The sequence below is a fragment of the Coregonus lavaretus genome (genome assembly GCF_964263955.1).
Source record: "Coregonus lavaretus genome assembly, chromosome: 5".
Lineage (NCBI taxonomy): Eukaryota > Metazoa > Chordata > Actinopteri > Salmoniformes > Salmonidae > Coregonus > Coregonus lavaretus.
The window spans coordinates 67,807,739-67,827,367 of record NC_139992.1 but is presented as its reverse complement, the minus strand read 5'-3'; the positions used below and the strand labels follow the sequence as shown (position 1 = coordinate 67,827,367).

The following is a 19,629-nucleotide window of genomic DNA, read 5'->3' as shown; positions in this document are numbered from 1 at the left end:
TCTAACAATACACACAAATCTAAAAGTAAAATAATGGAATTAAGAAATATATACACTACCGTTCCAAATTTTGGGGTCACTTAGAAATGTCACTTTTTTTGTCCATTAAAATAACATCAAATTGATCAGAAATACAGTGTGGACATTGTTAATGTTGTAAATGGCTATTGTAGCTGGAAACGGCTGATAAAAAAAAAAAAAAAATATCTACATAGGCATACAGAGGCCCATTATCAGCAACCATCAGTCCTGTGTTCCAATGGCACGTTGTGTTTGCTAATCCAAGTTTATCATTTTAAAAGGCTAATTGATCATTAGAAAACCCTTTTGCAATTATGTTAGCACAGCTGAAAACTGTTGTGCTGATTTAAAGAAGCAATAAAACTGGCCTTCTTGAGACTAGTTGAGTATCTGGAGCATCAGCAATTGTGGGTTCGATTACAGGCTCAAAATGGCCAGAAACAAAAAACTTTCTTCTGAAACTCGTCAGTCTATTCTTGTTCTGAGAAATGAAGACTATTCCATGTGAGAAATTGCCAAGAAACTGAAGATCTCGTACAACGCTGTGTACTACTCCCTTCACAGAACAGGGCAAACTGCCTCTAACCAGATTAGAAGGAGGAGTGGGAGGCCCCGGTGCACAACTGAGCAAGAGGACACATACATTAGTGTCTAGTTTTAGAAACAGGCGCCTCACAGGTCCTCAACTGGCAGCTTCATTAAATAGTACCCGCAAAACACCAGTCTCAACGTCAACAGTGAAAAGGCGACTCCGGGATGCTGACCTTCTAGGCAGAGTTGCAAAGAAAAAGCCATATCTCAGACTGCCCATCTTAATCTTTTATTTTTATTGGCCAGTCTGAGATATGGCTTTTTCTTATTGCTTCTTTAATCAACACAACAGTTTTCAGCTGTGCTAACATAATTGCAAAAGGGTTTTCTAATGATCAATTAGCCTTTTAAAATGATAAACTTGGATTAGCAAACACAACGTGCCATTGGAACTCAGGACTGATGGTTGCTGATAATGGGCCTCTGTACGCCTATGTAGATATCCCATTAAAAACCAGCCGTTTCCAGCTACAATAGCCATTTACAACATTAACAATGTCTACACTGTATTTCTGATCAATTTGATGTTATTTTAATGGACAACAAAATTGCTTTTCTTTCGAAAACAAGGACATTTCTAAGTGACCCCAAACTTTTGAATGGTAGTGTATATATTAGGAAAGCAGTATCTAAACATTATTAAAGTGACTAGCGTTCCATTATTAAAGTGGCCAGTGATTCCATGTCTATGTATATAGGGCAGCAGCCTCTAAGGTGCAAGGTTGAGTAACCGGGTGGTAGCCTGCTAGTGATGGCTATTTAACAGTCTGATGGCCTTGAGATAGAAGCAGTTTTTCAGTCTCACGGTCCCAGCTTTGATGCACCTGTACTGACCTCGCCTTCTGGATGATAGCGGGGTGAACAGGCCGTGTCTCGGGTGGTTGATGTCCTTGATGATCTTTTTGGCCTTCCAGTGACATCGGGTGCTGTAGGTGTCCTGGAGGTGTCCTGGAGGGCAGGCAGTGTGCCCCCGGTGACGCGTTGGGCAGACCGCACCACCCTCTGGAGAGCCCTGTGGTTGCGGGCGGTGCAGTTGCCGTACCAAGCGGTGATACAGCCCGACAGGATGCTCTCAATTGTGCATCTGTAAAAGTTTGTAAGGGTCTTAGGGGCCAAGTCGAATTTATTCAGCCTCCTGAGGTTGAAGAGGCACTGTTGCGCCTTCTTCACCATTTCAGATTGTCAGTGATGTGTACGCCGAGGAACATGAAGCTTTCCACCTTCTCCACTGCGGTCCCGTCGATGTGGATAGGGGCGTGCTCCCTCTGCTGTTTCCTGAAGTCTACGATCAGCTCCTTTGTTTTGTTGACGGTTATTTTCCTGGCACCACTCCGCCAGGGCCCTCACCTCCTCCCTGTAGGCTATCAAGTCATTGTTGGTAATCAGGCCTACTACTTGTGTCTTCTGCAAACTTGATGATTGAGTTGGAGGCGTGTGTGGCCACGCAGTCATGGGTGAACAGGGAGTACAGGAGGGGGCTGAGCACGCACCCTTGTGGGGCCCCTGTATTTGTATTTATTATGGATCCCCATTAGCTGCTGTGTGTGTATGCATGTGTCTGCGCCTATGTTTGTGTTGCTTCACAGTCCCCGCTCTTCCATAAAGTGTATTTGTATCTGTTTTTTAAATCTGAATCTACTGCTTGCATTAGTTACCTAATGTGGAATAGAGTTCCATGTAGTCATGGCTCTCTGTAGTACTGTGCGCCTCCCATAGTCTGTTCTGGACTTTGGGACTGTGAAGAGACCTCTGGTGCCATGTCTTGTGGGGTATGCATGGGTGTGTGCTAGTTGTTTAAACAGACAGCTCGGTGCTTTCAACATGTCAATACCTCTCACAAATACAAGTAGTGATGAAGTCAATCTCTCCTCCACTTTGAGCCAGGAGAGATTGACATGCATATTATTAATGTTTGCTCTCTGTGTACATCCAAGGGCCAGCCGTGCTGCCCTGTTCTGAGCCAATTGCAATTTTCCTAAGTCCCTCTTTGTGGCACCTGACCACACGACTGAACAGGAGTCCAGGTGCGACAAAACTAGAGCCTGTAGGACTTGCGTTGTTGATAGTACTGTGAAGAAGGTAGAGCAGCGCTTTATTATGGACAGACTTCTCCCCATCTTAGCTACTGTTGTATCAATATGTTTTGACCATGACAGTTTACAATCCAGGGTTACTCCAAGCAGTTGAATCACCTCAACTTGCTCAATTTCCACATTATTTATTACAAGATTTAGTTGAGGTTTAGGGTTTAGTGAATGATTTGTCCCAAAATACAATGCTTTTAGTTTTTGAAATATATTGGACTAACTTATTCATTGCCACCCATTCTGAAACTAACTGCAGCTCTTTGTTAAGTGTTGCAGTCATTTCACTCGCTCTAGTAGCTGACGTGTATAGTATTGAGTCATCCGCATACATAGACACACTGGCTTTACTCAAAGCCAGTGGCATGTTGTTAGTAAAGATTGAAAAAAGTAAGGGGCCTAGACAGCTGCCCTGGGTAATTCCTGATTCTACCTGGATTATGTTGGAGATGCTTCCATTAAAGAACACCCTCTGTGTTCTGTTAGACAGGTATCTCTTTATCCACAATATAGCACAGGGTGTAAAGCCATAACATATACATTTTTCCAGCAGCAGACTATGATCGATAATGTCAAAAGCCGCACTGAAGTCTAACAAAACAGCACCCACAATCATTTTATAATCAATTTCTCTCAGCCAATCATCAGTCATTTGTGTAAGTGCTGTGCTTGTTGAATGTCCTTCCCTATAAGTGTGCTGAAAGTCTGTTGTCAATTTGTTTACTGTAAAATAGTATTGTATCTGGTCAAACACCAAGTTTATGAAGGGTTGGTAACAGGCTGATTGGTTGGCTATTTGAGCCAGTAAAGGGGGCTTTACTATTCTTAGGTAGCGGAATGACTTTTGCTTCCCTCCAGGCCTGAGGGCACACACTTTCTTGTAGGCTTAAATTGAAGATATGGCAAATAGGAGTGGCAATATCGTCTGCTATTATCCTCAGTAATTTTCCATCCAAGTTGTCAGACCCCGGTGGCTTGTCATTGTTGATAGACAACAATACGTTTTTCACCTCTTCCACACTCACTCTACGGATTTCAAAATTACAATTCTTGTCTTTCATAATTTGGTCAGATACTTGGATGTGTAGTGTCAGCGTTTGTTGCTGGCATGTGGTCCTCTGTAGCTCAGCTGGTAGAGCACGGCGCTTGTAACGCCAAGGTAGTGGGTTCGATCCCCGGGACCACCCATACGTAAAAATGTATGCACGCATGACTGTAAGTCGCTTTGGATAAAAGCGTCTGCTAAATGGCATATTATTATGCATACGTTTGCAAATCTTGCAAATGAAAAAATCATTATAGTAGTTGGCAATATCAGTTGGTTTTGTGATGAATGAGCCATCTGATTCATTGAAGGTGCTCCAAAGCTTTTTACTATCATTCTTTGTCATTTATCTTTGTTTCATAGTGTAGTTTCTTCTTCTTTTTATTCAGTTTAGTCACATGATTTCTCAATTTGCAGTACGTTTGCCAATCGGTTGTGCAGCCAGACTTACAGTGGGGAGAACAAGTATTTGATACACTGCCGATTTTGCAGGTTTTCCTACTTACAAAGCATGTAAGTAGGAAAAAAAAAATCCAGAAAATCACATTGTATGATTTTTAAGTAATTAATTCGCATTTTATTGCATGACATAAGTATTTGATCACCTACCAACCAGTAAGAATTCTGGCTCTCACAGACCTGTTAGTTTTTCTTTAAGAAGCCCTCCTGTTCTCCACTCATTACCTGTATTAACTGCACCTGTTTGAACTTGTTACCTGTATAAAAGACACCTGTCCACACACTCAATCAAACAGACTCCAACCTCTCCACAATGGCCAAGACCAGAGAGCTGTGTAAGGACATCAGGGATAAAATTGTAGACCTGCACAAGGCTGGGATGGGCTACAGGACAATAGGCAAGCAGCTTGGTGAGAAGGCAACAACTGTTGGCGCAATTATTAGAAAATGGAAGAAGTTCAAGATGACGGTCAATCACCCTCGGTCTGGGGCTCCATGCAAGATCTCACCTCGTGGGGCATCAATGATCATGAGGAAGGTGAGGGATCAGCCCAGAACTACATGGCAGGACCTGGTCAATGACCTGAAGAGAGCTGGGACCACAGTCTCAAAGAAAACCATTAGTAACACAAGGTCCCCCTGCTCAAGCCAGCGCATGTCCAGGCCCGTTTGAAGTTTGCCAATGACCATCTGGATGATCCAGAGGAGGAATGGGAGAAGGTCATGTGGTCTGATTAGACAAAGAAGGATGAGTACAACCCCAAGAACACCATCCCAACCGTGAAGCATGGAGGTGGAAACATCATTCTTTGGGGATGCTTTTCTGCAAAGGGGACAGGACGACTGCACCATATTGAGGGGAGGATGGATGGGGCCATGTATCGCGAGATCTTGGCCAACAACCTCCTTCCCTCAGTAAGAGCATTGAAGATGGGTCGTGGCTGGGCCTTCCAGCATGACAACAACCCGAAACACACAGCCAGGGCAACTAAGGAGTGGCTCCGTAAGAAGCATCTCAAGGTCCTGGAGTGGCCTAGCCAGTCTCCAGACCTGAACCCAATAGAAAATCTTTGGAGGGAGCTGAAAGTCCGTATTGCCCAGCGACAGCCCCGAAACCTGAAGGATCTGGAGAAGGTCTGTATGGAGGAGTGGGCCAAAATCCCTGCTGCAGTGTGTGCAAACCTGGTCAAGACCTACAGGAAACGTATGATCTCTGTAATTGCAAACAAAGGTTTCTGTACCAAATATTAAGTTCTGCTTTTCTGATGTATCAAATACTTATGTCATGCAATAAAATGCAAATTAATTACTTAAAAATCATACAATGTGATTTTCTGGATTTTTGTTTTAGATTCCGTCTCTCACAGTTGAAGTGTACCTATGATAACAATTACAGACCTCTACATGCTTTGTAAGTAGGAAAACCTGCAAAATCGGCAGTGTATCAAATACTTGTTCTCCCCACTGTATTTGCCATTCCTTTTGCCTCATCCCTCTCAACAATACAATTTTTCAATTCCTCATCAATCCACGGGGATTTAACCATTTTTTGAGTCATTTTCTTAATGGGTGCATGCTTATTAGTAACTGGGATAAGCAATTTCATAAATGTGTCAAGTGCAACATCTGTTTGCACCTCATTACACACCACGGACCAACAAATATTCTTTACATCAACAACATAGGAATCACTACAAAACTTACTGTATGACCTATTATACACTATATTAGACCCAGCCTTTGGAACTTTGGTTTTGCTAGATATGGCTACTATATTGTGATCACTACATCCGATGGATCTGGATACTGCTTTTAAGCACATTTCTGCAGCATTAGTAAAGATGTGATCAATACATGTTGATGATTTCATTCCTGTGCTGTTTGTAACTACCCTGGTAGGTTTACTGATAACCTGAACCAGGTTGCAGGCACTGGTTACAGTTTGAAGCTTTTTCTTGAGTGGGCAGCTTGATGAAAGCCAGTCAATATTTAAATCCACCAGAAAATATACCTCTCTGTTGATATCACACACACTACCGGTCAAAAGTTTTAGAACACCTAATAATTCAAGGGTTTTTCTTTATTTTTACTATTTTCTACATTGTAGAATAATAGTGAAGACATCAAAACTATGAAATAACACATAAGGAACCTAAAAAGTGTTAAACAAATCAAAATATATTTTATATTTAAGGTTCTTCAAATAGCCACCCTTTGCCTTGATGACAGCTTTGCACACTCTTGGCATTCCCCCAACCAGCTTCACCTGGAATGCTTTTCCTACAGTCTTGAAGGAGTTCCCACATATGCTGAGAACTTGTTGGTTGCTTTTCCTTCACTCTGCGGTCTGACTCCTCCCAAACCATCTCAATTAGGTTGAAGTAGGGCGATTGTGGAGGCCAGGTCATCAGATGCAGCACTCCATCACTCTCCTTCTTGGTAAGATAGCACTTACACAGCCTGGAGGTGTGTTGGGTCATTGTCCTGTTGAAAAACAAATGATAGTCCCACTAAGCCCAAACCAGATGGGATGGTGTATCGCTGCAGAATGCTGTGGTAGCCATGCTGGTTAAGTGTGCCTTGAATTCTAAATAAATCACAGACCGTGTCACCAGCAAAGCACCCCCACACCAAAACACCTCCTCCTCCATGCTTTACGGTGGGAAATACACATGCGGAGATCATCCGTTCACCCACACCGCGTCTCACAAAGACACGGCGGTTGGAACCAAAAATCTCCAATTTGGACTCTAGACCAAAGGACACATTTCTACTGGTCTAATGTCCATTGCTCGTGTTTCTTGGCCCAAGCTAGTCTCTTCTTCTTATTGGTGTCCTTTAGTAGTGGTTTCTTTGCAGCAATTCGACCATGAAGGCCTGATTCACACAGTCCCCTCTGAACAGTTGATATTGATGTGTCTGTTACTTTTATTTGGGCTGCAATTTCTGAGGCTGGTAACTCTAATGAATTTATCCTCTGCAGCAGAGGTAACTTTGGGTCTTCCATTCCTGTGGCGGTCCTCATGATGGATGGTTTTTGTGACTGCACTTGAAGAAACTTTCAAAGTTCTTGAAATGTTCCGTATTGACTGACCTTTGTCTTGAAGGACTGTTATTTCTCTTTGTTTATTTGAGCTCTTCTTGCCATAATATGGACTTGGTCTTTTACCAAATAGGGCTGTCTTCTGTATACCCCCCTACCTTGTCACAACATAACTGATTTGCTCAAACGCATTAAGAAGGAAAGAAATTCCACAAATTAACTTTTAAGGCACACCTGTTAATTGAAATGCATTCCAGGTGACTACCTCATGAAGCTGGTTGAGAGAATGCCAAGAGTGTGGAAAGCTGTCATCAAGGCAAAGGGTGGCTATTTGAAGAATCTCAAATATATTGAAATATATTGTTTAACACTTTTTTGGTTACTATAGGATTCCATATGTGTTATTTCATAGTTTTGATGTCTTCACTATTATTCTACAATGTAGAAAATAGTAAAAATAAAGAAAATCCTTGAATGAGTAGGTGTTCTAAAACTTTTGACCTGTAGTGTACATTATCAAGCATTTCATACATGTTATCCAGATACTGACTGTAAGCACTTGGTGGTTTATAGCAGCTTCCCCCAAGAATGGGCTTTAGGTGAGGCAGATTAACCAGTAGCCATATTACTTCAACAGTATTTAACATGAGATCCTCTCTAATCTTTAGAGGAATATGGTTCTGAATATAAAGAGCAACACCTCCACCACTGGCATATCTGTCTTTTCTGTAAACGTTATAACCTTGTATTGCTACCACTGTATCATCAAATGTATTGTCTAAGTGAGTTTTAGAGATATTCAGAATATGAATGTCATCTGTTACTAGCAAGTTATTAATTTAATGAACCTTGTTTCTTCAGATACATACAGTGGGGAAAAAAAGTATTTAGTCAGCCACCAATTGTGCAAGTTCTCCCACTTAAAAAGATGAGAGAGGCCTGTAAAAAAAAATCCCGAATATCACATTGTAGGATTTTTTATGAATTTATTTGCAAATTATGGTGGAAAATAAGTATTTGGTCACCTACAAACAAGCAAGATTTCTGGCTCTCACAGACCTGTAACTTCTTCTTTAAGAGGCTCATCTGTCCTCCACTCGTTACCTGTATTAATGGCACCTGTTTGAACTTGTTATCAGTATAAAAGACACCTGTCCACAACCTCAAACAGTCACACTCCAAACTCCACTATGGCCAAGACCAAAGAGCTGTCAAAGGACACCAGAAACAAAATTGAAGACCTGCACTGCAATGGGAAGACTGAATCTGCAATAGGTAAGCAGCTTGGTTTGAAGAAATCAACTGTGGGTGCAATTATTAGGAAATGGAAGACATACAAGACCACTGATAATCTCCCTCGATCTGGGGCTCCACGCAAGATCTCACCCCGTGGGGTCAAAATGATCACAAGAACGGTGAGAAAAAATCCCAGAACCACACGGGGGGACCTAGTGAATGACCTGCAGAGAGCTGGGACCAAAGTAACAAAGCCTACCATCAGTAACACACTACGCCGCCAGGGACTCAAATCCTGCAGTGCCAGACGTGTCCCCCTGCTTAAGCCAGTACATGTCCAGGCCCGTCTGAAGTTTGCTAGAGTGCATTTGGATGATCCAGAAGAGGATTGGGAGAATGTCATATGGTCAGATGAAACCAAAATAGAACCTTTTGGTAAAAACTCAACTCGTCGTGTTTGGAGGACAAAGAATGCTGAGTTGCATCCAAAGAACACCATACCTACTGTGAAGCATGGGGGTGGAAACATCATGCTTTGGGGCTGTTTTTCTGCAAAGGGACCAGGACGACTGATCCGTGTAAAGGAAAGAATGAATGGGGCCATGTATCGTGAGATTTTGAGTGAAAACCTCCTTCCATCAGCAAGGGCATTGAAGATGAAACGTGGCTGGGTCTTTCAGCATGACAATGATCCCAAACACACCGCCCGGGCAACGAAGGAGTGGCTTCGTAAGAAGCATTTCAAGGTCCTGGAGTGGCCTAGCCAGTCTCCAGATCTCAACCCCATAGAAAATCTTTGGAGGGAGTTGAAAGTCTGTGTTGCCCAGCAGCAGCCCCAAAACATCACTGCTCTAGAGGAGATCTGCATGGAGGAATGGGCCAAAATACCAGCAACAGTGTGCGAAAACCTTGTGAAAACTTACAGAAAACGTTTGACCTGTGTCATTGCCAACAAAGGGTATATAACAAAGTATTGAGAAACTTTTGTTATTGACCAAATACTTATTTTCCACCATAATTTGCAAATAAATTCATAAAAAATCCTACAATGTGATTTTATGGATTTTATTTTCTCATTTTGTCTGTCATAGTTGACGTGTACCTATGATGAAAATTACAGGCCTCTCTCATCTTTTTAAGTGGGAGAACTTGCACAATTGGTGGCTGACTAAATACTTTTTTTCCCCACTGTATGTTAACGTGGGCTATTTTAAGCACTTTTCTGGGATGCTTGCTTGTTTTCATTGTTTTACTGGGAAGCTTAGCAGAAGTAGATATTATCATGTTATTTATGTTAGTGCAGGGTGAGCTGCACACAGTGGACTTCCTACTAGGGCACACCGCCTCAGTGCTAACAGCATAAATCTGGTTCATGGGCACATGATTGCTGCATACAATAGCTGTTCAAAAAATTCAGAACTAAGAACAGATATAGCCCCTGGTTCTCCTCAGACTTGACTGCCCTTGACCAGCACAAAAACATCCTGTGGCGTAGTGCATTAGCATCGAACAGCCCCCGCGATATGCAACTTTTCAGGGAAGTCAGGAACCAATATACACAAGCAGTTAGGAAAGCAAAGGCTAGCTTTTTCAAACAGAAATTTGCATCCTGTAGCACTAACTCCAAAAAGTTTTGGGACACTGTAAAGTCCATGGAGAATAAGAGCACCTCCTCCCAACTGCCCACTGCACTGAGGCTAGGAAACACTGTCACCACCGATAAATCTGTAATAATCGAGAATTTCAACAAGCATTTTGCTACGGCTGGCCATGCTTTCCACCTGGCTACCACTACCCCGGCCACCAGCTCTGCACCCTCCGCTGCAACTTGCCCATGCCCCCCCGCCCACCCCCCGCTTCTCCTTCACACAAATTCAGACAGCTGATGTTCTGAAAGAGCTGAAAAATCTGGACCCCTATAAATCAGCTGGGCTAGACAATCTGGACCCTTTCTTTCTAAAATTAGCCACCAAAATTGTCGCAACCCCTATTACTAGCCTGTTCAAGCTCTCTTTCGTAACGTCTGAGATCCCCAGAGATTGGAAAGCTGCCGCGGTCATCCCCCTCTTCAAAGGGGGTGACACTCTAGATCCAAACTGTTACAGACCTATATCCATCCTGCCCTGCCTTTCGAAAGTATTTGAAAGACAAGTTAACAAACAGATCACCGACCATTTCGAATCCCACCGTACCTTCTCCGCTATGCAATCCGGTTTCCGAGCTGGTCATGGGTGCACCTCAGCCACGCTCAAGGTCCTAAACGATATTATAACCGCAATCGACCTGGCCAAGGCTTTCGACTCTGTCAACCACCACATTCTTATTGGCAGACTAAATCGCCTTGGTTTCTCAAATGACTGCCTCGCCTGGTTCACCAACTACTTCTCAGATAGAGTTCAATGTGTCAAATCGGAGGGCCTGTTGTCTGGACCTCTGGCAGTCTCTATGGTGGTGCCACAGGGTTCAATTCTCGGGCCGACTCTATTCTCTGTGTATATCAATGATGTCGCTCTTGCTGCTGGTGACGCTCGGATCCACCTCTATGCGGACGACACCATTTTGTATACATCTGGCTCTTCATTGGACACTGTGTTAACAAACCTCCAAACGAGCTTCAACGCCATACAACACTCCTTCTGTAGCCTCCAACTGCTCTTAAACACTAGTAAAACTAAATGCATGCTCTTCAACCGAACGCTGCTTGCACCCGACTATAATCACTACTCTCGGCGGGTCTGACCTAGAGTATGTGGACAACTACAAATACCTAGGTGTCTGGTTAGACTGTAAACTCTCCTTCCAGACTCACATTAAGCATCTCCAATCAAAAGTTAGATCTAGAATCAGCTTCCTATTTCGCAACAAAGCCTCCTTCACTCATGCTGCCAAACATGCCCTCCTAAAACTGACTATCCTACCGATCCTTGATTTTGGCGATGTAATTTACAAAATAGCCTCCAACACTCTACTCAGCAAATTGGATGTAGTCTATCACAGTGCCATCCGTTTTGTCACCAAAGCCCCATATACTACTCACCATTGTGACCTGTACGCTCTTGTTGGCTGGCCCTCACTACATATTCGTCGCCAAACCCACTGGCTCCAGGTCATCTATAAATCACTTCTAGGCAAATCCCCGCCTTATCTTAGCTCACTGGTCACCATAGCAACACCCACCCGTAGTCTGCGCTCCAGCAGGTATATCTCACTGGTCATCCCCAAAGCCAACACCTCCTTTGGCCGCCATTCCTTCCAGTTCTCTGCTGCCAATGACTGGAACGAACTGCAAAAATCTCTGAAGCTGGAGACTCTTATCTCCCTCACTAACTTTAAGTGTCAGTTGTCAGAGTAGCTTTCCGATCACTGCACCTGTACACAGCCATTCTGAAATTAGCCCACCCAACTACCTCATCCCCATATTGTTATTTATTTTGCTAATTTGCACCCCAGTATCTCTATTTGCACATCATCTTTTGCACATCTATCATTCCAGTGTTAATACAAAATTGTAACTATTTTGCGCTATGGCCTATTTATTGCCTTACCTTCACAATTTACTACATTCGCACACACTGTATATATATTTTCTGTTGTATTTTTGACTTTATGTTTTGTTTACCCCATATGTAACTCTGTGTTGTTGTTTTTATCGCACTGCTTTGCTTTATCTTGGCCAGGTCGCAGTTGTAAATGAGAACTTGTTCTCAACTGGCTTACCTGGTTAAACAAAGGTTAAATAAATAAAAATAAAATAAATACATAAAAAATGGTAGGGATTAACTGAGCTGGGCTAGGGTCATTGATAAGTCATTATCTCAACGCAGCCTTATAATGCTGTGAAAGGATCCAGGAACCCAAATGATTTGGGTGGATCCCATCCTCCTTATAAAACGTGTTGAGGATCAGCAAAGTGGAGGTGTTGTTTCCTATCTTCACCACCTGGAGGCGGCCCGTCAGGAAGTCCAGGACCCAGTTGCACAGGGCGGGGTTCAGACCCAGGGCCCCGAGCTTAATGATGAGCTTGGAGGGTACTATGGTGTTGAAGGCTGAGCTGTAGTCAATGATCAGCATTCATACATCGGTATTCTTCTTGTCCAGATGGGATAGATCTGTGGATCTATTGGGGCGGTAAGCAAATTGAAGTGGGTCTAGGGTGTCAGGTAAGGTAGAGGGGATAGGATCTTTAACTAGCCTCTCAAAGCACTTCATGATGACAGAAGTGGTGCTACGGGGCGATAGTCATTTAGTTCAGTTACTTTTGCATTCTTGGGTACAGGAACAATGGTGGACATCTTGAAGCAAGTGGGGACAGCAGACTGGGATAGGGAGAGATTGAATATGTCCGTAAACACTCCAGCCAGCGGGTCTGCACATGCTCTGAGGACGCGGCTAGGGATGCCGTCTGGGCCGGCAGCCTTGCGAGGGTTAATACGCTTAAATGTCTTACTCACGTCGGCCACGGAGAACAAGAGCCCACAGTCCTTGGGAGCGGGCCACGTCGGTGGCACCGTGTTATCGTCAAAGCGGGAGAAGAAGGTGTTTAGTAATCCGTGATTGTCTATAGACCCTGCCACCTACGTCTCGTGTCTGAGCCGTTGGAATTGCGTCTCCACTTAGTGGGATAGTCATTTAGGCAGGTTATCTTGGTGTTCCTGGGTACGGGCACTATGGTGGTCTGCTTGAAACAAGTTGGTATTACAGACCGGGTCAGGCATAGGTTGAAAATGTCAGTGAAGACATTTGCCAGCTGGTCAGCGCATGCTCTGAGTACGCGTCCTGGTATTCCGTCTGGCCCCGTGGCCTTGCAAATGTTATTCTGTTTAAAGGTATTACTCACATCGGCTACGGAGAGCGAGATCACACAGTCGTCCGGAACAGCTGGTGCTCTCATGCATGGTTCAGTGTTGCTTACCTGGAAGCGATCATAAAAGGCATTTAGCTTGTCTGGTAGGCTCGCGTCGCTGGGCAGCTCGCGGCAGGGTTTCCCTTTGTAATTCGTGATATTTTGCAAGCCCTGCCACATCCGTTGAGCCTCAGAGCCGGCGTAGTAGAATTCGATCTTAGTCCTGTATTGACGCTTTGCCTGATGGCTTGTCGGAGGTCGTAGCAGGATTTCTTATAAGCGTCCGGATTAGTGTCCCGCTCCTTGAAAGCTGCAGCTCTAGCCTTTAGCTCAGTGTGGATATTGCCTGTAATCCATGGCTTCTGGTTGGGGTATGTACGTATGGTCACTGGGGGGATGACGTTGTTGATGCTCTTATTAATGAAGCCAGTGACTGATGTGGTAAACACCTCAATGTTATTGGATTAATCCCGGAACATATTCCTGTCTGGCTAGCAAAACAGTCCTGTAACTTAGCATCTGCTTCATTGGACCGCTTCCGTATTGAGTGCGTCACTACTTCCTGTTTTTGCTTGGAAGCAGGAGGATAGAGTTGTAGTCTGATTTGCCAAAGGGAGGGCGAGGGAGGGCCTTGTAAGCGTTTTCGTATGTGGAGTAAAAGTGATTTAGAGTTTTGTCGCCTCTAGTTGCACAGGTGACATGCTGGTAAAAAATTAAGTTAAACGGATTTCAGTTTCCCTGCATTAAAATCACCGGCCACGAGAAACGCCACCTCTGGATGTGCATTTTCTTGTTTGCTTATGGCCCTATACAGCGTGGTCTTAGTGCCAGCATCGGTTTGTGGTGGTAAATAGACAGCTACCAAAAAAAACATTACATAAATTGGTAAATTGTATGGTCTGCTGCTTATCATGAGGTATTCTAACTAAGGCGAGCAAAAACTTGAGACTTCATTAACATTAGAGATCGCGCACCAGTTGTTGTAAACAAAGAGACACACCCCTCCTCCCTTCATCTTACCCGAGTCTGCCGTCCGGTCTTGATGTATAGAAAAACCAGCGAGATGTATATTATCCATGTCCTCGTTCAGCCACGACTCTGAGAAACAGAATATTACCGTTTTTCAGGTCCTGTTAATAGGATAGTCTCGAACGGAGCTCATCCAGTTTGTTCTCCAGTGACTGCATGTTCACCAATAGAACAGAGGGCAATGACAGTCTATTTGCTCGCCGACGTACAGTAGTCCAGTCAGGATGCTGCCTCACCTGCCTCTCTTTCGAAATCGAGGTTAGTGATCGCTGTTCTGATGTCCAGAATCTGTTTCCGGTCATAGGAAATGATGGCAGAGAAATAATGTAAAAAATAATCATTTACAATCATTTACAAAAACCCACAAAATAGCAGAATTGGTCAGGAGCCCGTAAGACTGCTACTATCCACTGCAGCGCCATCTTGGTTTCGTAACTAACTGTAGGATTTGTTATGTCTTTGAGGAGCTTGTAATACATTCAGGGCCATTTTTATTTTGTGTGAATTAAGCAAGAATTTTAAGAAATTCAAATTGCCATTATAAGAGCTCAACAGTAGGTTTTAAGCTATCCACTATATTTAACCAATAAATGCGTTTAATTGTTAACATATTGATATTATTGTGCTATTTGGAATCAGTGGCCACTTAGTCCCCTCTTTTCCCCCATGTAGGACCACCCAAACTATGACCAGTCTGTGTGTCACGCCTTTGTTCAGGACGTCTGTGATGAGGTGGGCTACTTTCCGTTCCCTCCACTGAGCCTGGATGTTATTCTGCTGGTCTTCGTGCTCTCCTCCATTCACCCCAAGCGGTAGGTGATGGTTAGGAGACAAAGGCAGGAGCGCCAACTCTCATTTATCACCTCCCCATGCTTTGTCTGAATGTCATTACTAATCCAACCCTCTCCACCCTCCAAAAACAGGCCCTCTCTCACACTCTGAGGTTATGCTATTTTGTACTACCGTATGTGTTTTGAATCAAGATCATTCTGGGTTTATTTATACAGATTATATGCATTTGCTAATTGCAAATGTTTTGTGTGGTGCTTGTATGATAAGGCAGTTGCAAGTGAATACACAAAATACCCATTGAAATAGCATGCTGCTTCAGATCAGTTTAGAATGTAAGGTCTGGTGTACTGTTCATGTAGCTAACCCCATCCCTTTAAAAGTAGCAAAGAATATGGGAGCCTGGCGGGTAGGCGTGTTGGGCTAGTAACTGAAAGGTTACTGGATTTAATCCCAGAGCCGACAAGGTAAAAATCTGTTGTTCTGCCCATGAGCAAGGCAGTTAATCCCCAACAACAAATGCTCCCCTGGCGCTGATGACGTGGCTGTCAATTTAAGGCAGCCCCCCGCACCTCTCTGATTCAGAGGGGTTGGGTTGAATGCGGAAGACACATATCAGTTGAATGCATTCAGTTGTACAACTGACTAGGTATCCCCCTTTCCCCTCATATATAGTACTGTATGTGCCTATTTGCAGCCTATTTATGATTCACTTCAAAATGGCATTAAGTCTAACTGCAGATCCATTTGCACTGGGTATTTGGATGCTTGCTTTTTGTAACAAACAGTGACATTTCACTTCATACTGAGGCCCCTGAAGATTGCAGCTGATTAGAATTATGGATATAGCTGGCTCCCAGCCAGCTCTCACAGCAAGCCGTAATAGATTTTCCTGTATTCCATCACTTTTCATTTTATATTTGATGTGGAGGTAAGTTGGTTCTGTCCTGGGGTTTCATCTCAGTACCTCCTGCCATTTTCTTGCTGTGTAAAATCTTTAATGGTTCAGGTTGTTATTGAGCTCTAAGTGAGTATTGAGTGTAGTGCCAGGAGTATCATGGAGCATATTGTCTCTACTATGGGCCATTGATTGCTGATTCGCTTCGGTCATTAGAAGCAGCTTGTTACTGTATTTATCAGTCACAACATAAGACAAAGTCAAAAGGCTTCTACTGCAGGCATTTTCTGTGGGTGTATAACTGTGTGGTTTTGAAATATGCTGTGTCTCTAGCTAACTAACTTTCTGTCTGAAATCACAGCTGAGATGCTACAGTACATTTGGCAACTGAACAGCTAACATATTGGGGAGGAGAGTACAGTCAAATTCTTACCCCTTTTCTCCCTTGTAAAAACCTTACAGCTTGTACAGTACTGTATATGTTAATTTCCTGGGAAGCCTTGCTCTGGAATGATAAAATGAACATCTCTGAAAATGTCTATCCTTATGAAGTTTTGCATCAACTGCTCAATTTTGTGTATCATACCTTTGCAAATGAAAACAAACTCAGAATCTCTTATTATTTTGAGAAGGAAACTGATTAATTGATTGGTTGGTCGTTTGATTGATTTCTTTGACAGAGTCCAAGGAGTTGTTACCCGGTTGTCTCAATTCCTGAAACCCGGAGGGATATTCCTCTTCCGGGATTATGGCAGATATGATTTATCACAACTACGGTTTAAAAAAGGTGGCTTTCTAATCTTAACTTTATTTAAAGTGCATTTTCACAAAGTATACACTTGACAGAGGAAATAAATATAATAAAAATGGGGGAAACAGCAGATCATAATCATTTGAAATAGGTAGGCAGTTCATACTTAGTAGTGAATACATTTTACTGTCTAAAGTGGCTATTTGTTAATAATGACAGTGAGATCTTTTCTCTGCTCAACAGGTCGGTGCTTGTCAGAGAATTTCTACTCAAGGGGAGATGGAACTTGTGTTTATTTCTTCACAAAAGGTAAATTGATTCAAAAGTCTCTGTAAATATTGTATCTCTGAATATTGTGTGTAGACATAATTTCAAGTCTAATCTCAAATAATTTAGTGGTGGTAATATTATGTTACTCTTACCACAGATGAAGTTCACCATTTATTTTCCAATGCTGGTTTGGAAGAAATTCAGAATCTGGAGGATAGGCGACTACAGGTGAACAGAGGGAAGAAAGTTGTAATGCACAGAGTGTGGATGCAAAGCAAGTTCAAAAAACCTCAACCACTAGCACCACCATCGTAGTCTACCAACACTGTCCCTGCTCGGACGAACATGTTGCCCCAGGTTGGCTTTACCACGGACTCGTCTATCCAGATCAGAGGTCAGAAGCAGGTCATAAGCATGTCTCAGTGCAGTGAGATGTGTCCGTGTGATGCATTTACAGTATCACTGGGATGGTCCACTATCGTGCTGAGGGAGTGGCCAACTATCGTGCTGAGGGAGTGGCCAACTATCGTGCTAAGGGAGTGGCCAACTATCGTGCTGAGGGAGTGGCCAACTATCGTGCTGAGGGAGTGGCCAACTATCGTGCTGAGGGAGTGGTCAACTATCGGGCTGAGGGAGTGGTCAACTATTGTGCAAAGGAAGTACCTTCTGGTTGTTGTGTGCTTATTATGGGTTTCAAATGCCATGTATGTAAAACCCACTTTTTGTAAGAAGACCAATTTAATTTATTTGTCTGGTTGAGTGTATGCATGCATATAAATATTTAATTAAACATTTTTATATGTTGTGTAAACCCATAAAATGAAAATCTGTGAATGATACTGTCATAAAAGTTGGATATCTAACAATGCATTAAAATTGCACCTACTATAGTTGTAGTTGAGTGATTGATTTCCAATTATTTGCACACAACAGAAATATAACTCACAATAAGTTGTATGTTCTTTCTCAGTAGATGAAATATATGGATTATATACATTAAACTTTTGACATTATGGTAGTACCTAAATGTTAATGAATTGTGGTGATGCAAATTCTTGAATTGTGCCAATGTATCCCATTTCTGGCACCTGGTATCTGTGTTTTGTACCTATATGCTAAGCAATATGTAATATCTGATTGATATCAAATGGAAATGCAACTCATTTATTTGGTAATGCAGTGAACAAAATCAAAAGCACAAAAACCATATTTAATTGAAATGTTATTTCAATTAATCAAATGCAGAGTAAATTAGTTTATGGATAATATTCTGAAAGTAAATTATAAACTGGTTTATTTTAACGTCCTATTTCAATTGGTATTTACCTAACATTTATCATGAAAGGACATGACAACTATTAAATAGTATGGGTATTTTCTGATACTTACAGTACCTTCAACCCAGTTAATAACTACATGGATGGTAACAATAGTAGTTGCAAATAAATACCAGGTCAATAGTGGACTGCAAAACAATCCAGAACCAAAAATGTAACTTGATGACCAATTAATCTTTAAATAGTAGGCCTAGCCCTAGGCATAACACTGGAGACACACTAGGGCTTTCCTCTGTAGCCAGTCAGTCAGTGCTTGACTTGGTCAGGAGCTCACCGGAGTCGAGTACCGGCACCTCATACAGTATGTTCTGCTTGAGCTCCTGTTCTTCTAGAATATTAGCTCAAAAGTATTGTGGAGCTCCTGCACCGAAATATACCGGTACCTATTTTAGTCCAAGTCAAGCACTGTCTGTAGTATCTTGCGCTTTGACTTTGTCTTGCTTCTGCCGCCCCTCCGTGTTGTGCAGTTTGGTCCAGGGTATCCCTCTAGTGCCTCCTCTGGTTCCCTGCGCCTCTTGCTGGGGCTGGGGCCAGCCTGGTGGCTCTCGTCTCCCCGAGTCAGACTGCTGTGGCTGGGCTGGGGGAGGTAGCTCTGGAGCCTTTCCATGGGTTGCATCCAGAATGGGCCAGGCTGGTGGGTCTCGAATCCCCGATATGGAGTGCTGCAGCTGGGCTGGAGGCTGGGGCTCCTGGGGGTCTCTCTATAGCTCACGTTGTCTTCTCTTTCTGGAGGGTATGGATGAGCAGGAGGAAGGTGGGACAGGAGATGGTTGATGTTCATGGCTCCTGGTAGACCCCACTGAGGATGATGAGCTGGAAGGCAGGTATGGATGAAGGCACTTTGGGTGTCTTGGAGGTCTCGTTGCGGCTGAGACAGAGGATGAGCAGGTGCGCAGGCCTGAAGACCGGGCAGGCCTAAACCCCGGGTGCTCCTTACGTGAGGGGCCTGACTGGTTCCACCACCATGGGAGGAGGAGAGGGACAACGCCTGATTATCTTGCTGTAGAGGAGACTACAGTCCTGCCGGGGTTCCCAGCTGGACAGGAGAGCAGCCAGGCTGGGGAAGGGCAGCTGACCCAGGGCACACTGGTAGCCCTCAGAGCCCTGGAGCATGTGCCCTCATTGGAGACCTGCAATACAATACAACTTTATTGTCCATATGTTACAGTGAACAACAGAAATGTGTGTTCTGCTCAATTCTCAACCACCCACCCCCCAGATAGCACACAACAC

The 19,629-nt window shown here is 43.4% G+C and overlaps 1 protein-coding gene across 2 annotated transcripts in view; it reads left to right on the top strand.

Moving 5' to 3' along the window:
* LOC311130122 (tRNA N(3)-cytidine methyltransferase METTL2-like) overlaps positions 1–17,949 on the top strand; it is a 46,962-nt gene extending 29,013 nt beyond the window's left edge. For both annotated transcript variants that reach the window (XM_084162805.1, XM_084162806.1), the window contains exons 7-10: positions 15,024–15,163; positions 16,719–16,825; positions 17,033–17,098; positions 17,217–17,949. In XM_084162805.1, the coding sequence (XP_084018931.1) occupies positions 15,024–15,163; positions 16,719–16,825; positions 17,033–17,098; positions 17,217–17,374 (471 nt within the window). In that variant the 3' untranslated portion in view covers positions 17,375–17,949. The remainder of the gene's footprint in view (positions 1–15,023; positions 15,164–16,718; positions 16,826–17,032; positions 17,099–17,216) is intronic.
* Positions 17,950–19,629: the final 1,680 nt, after the last annotated feature.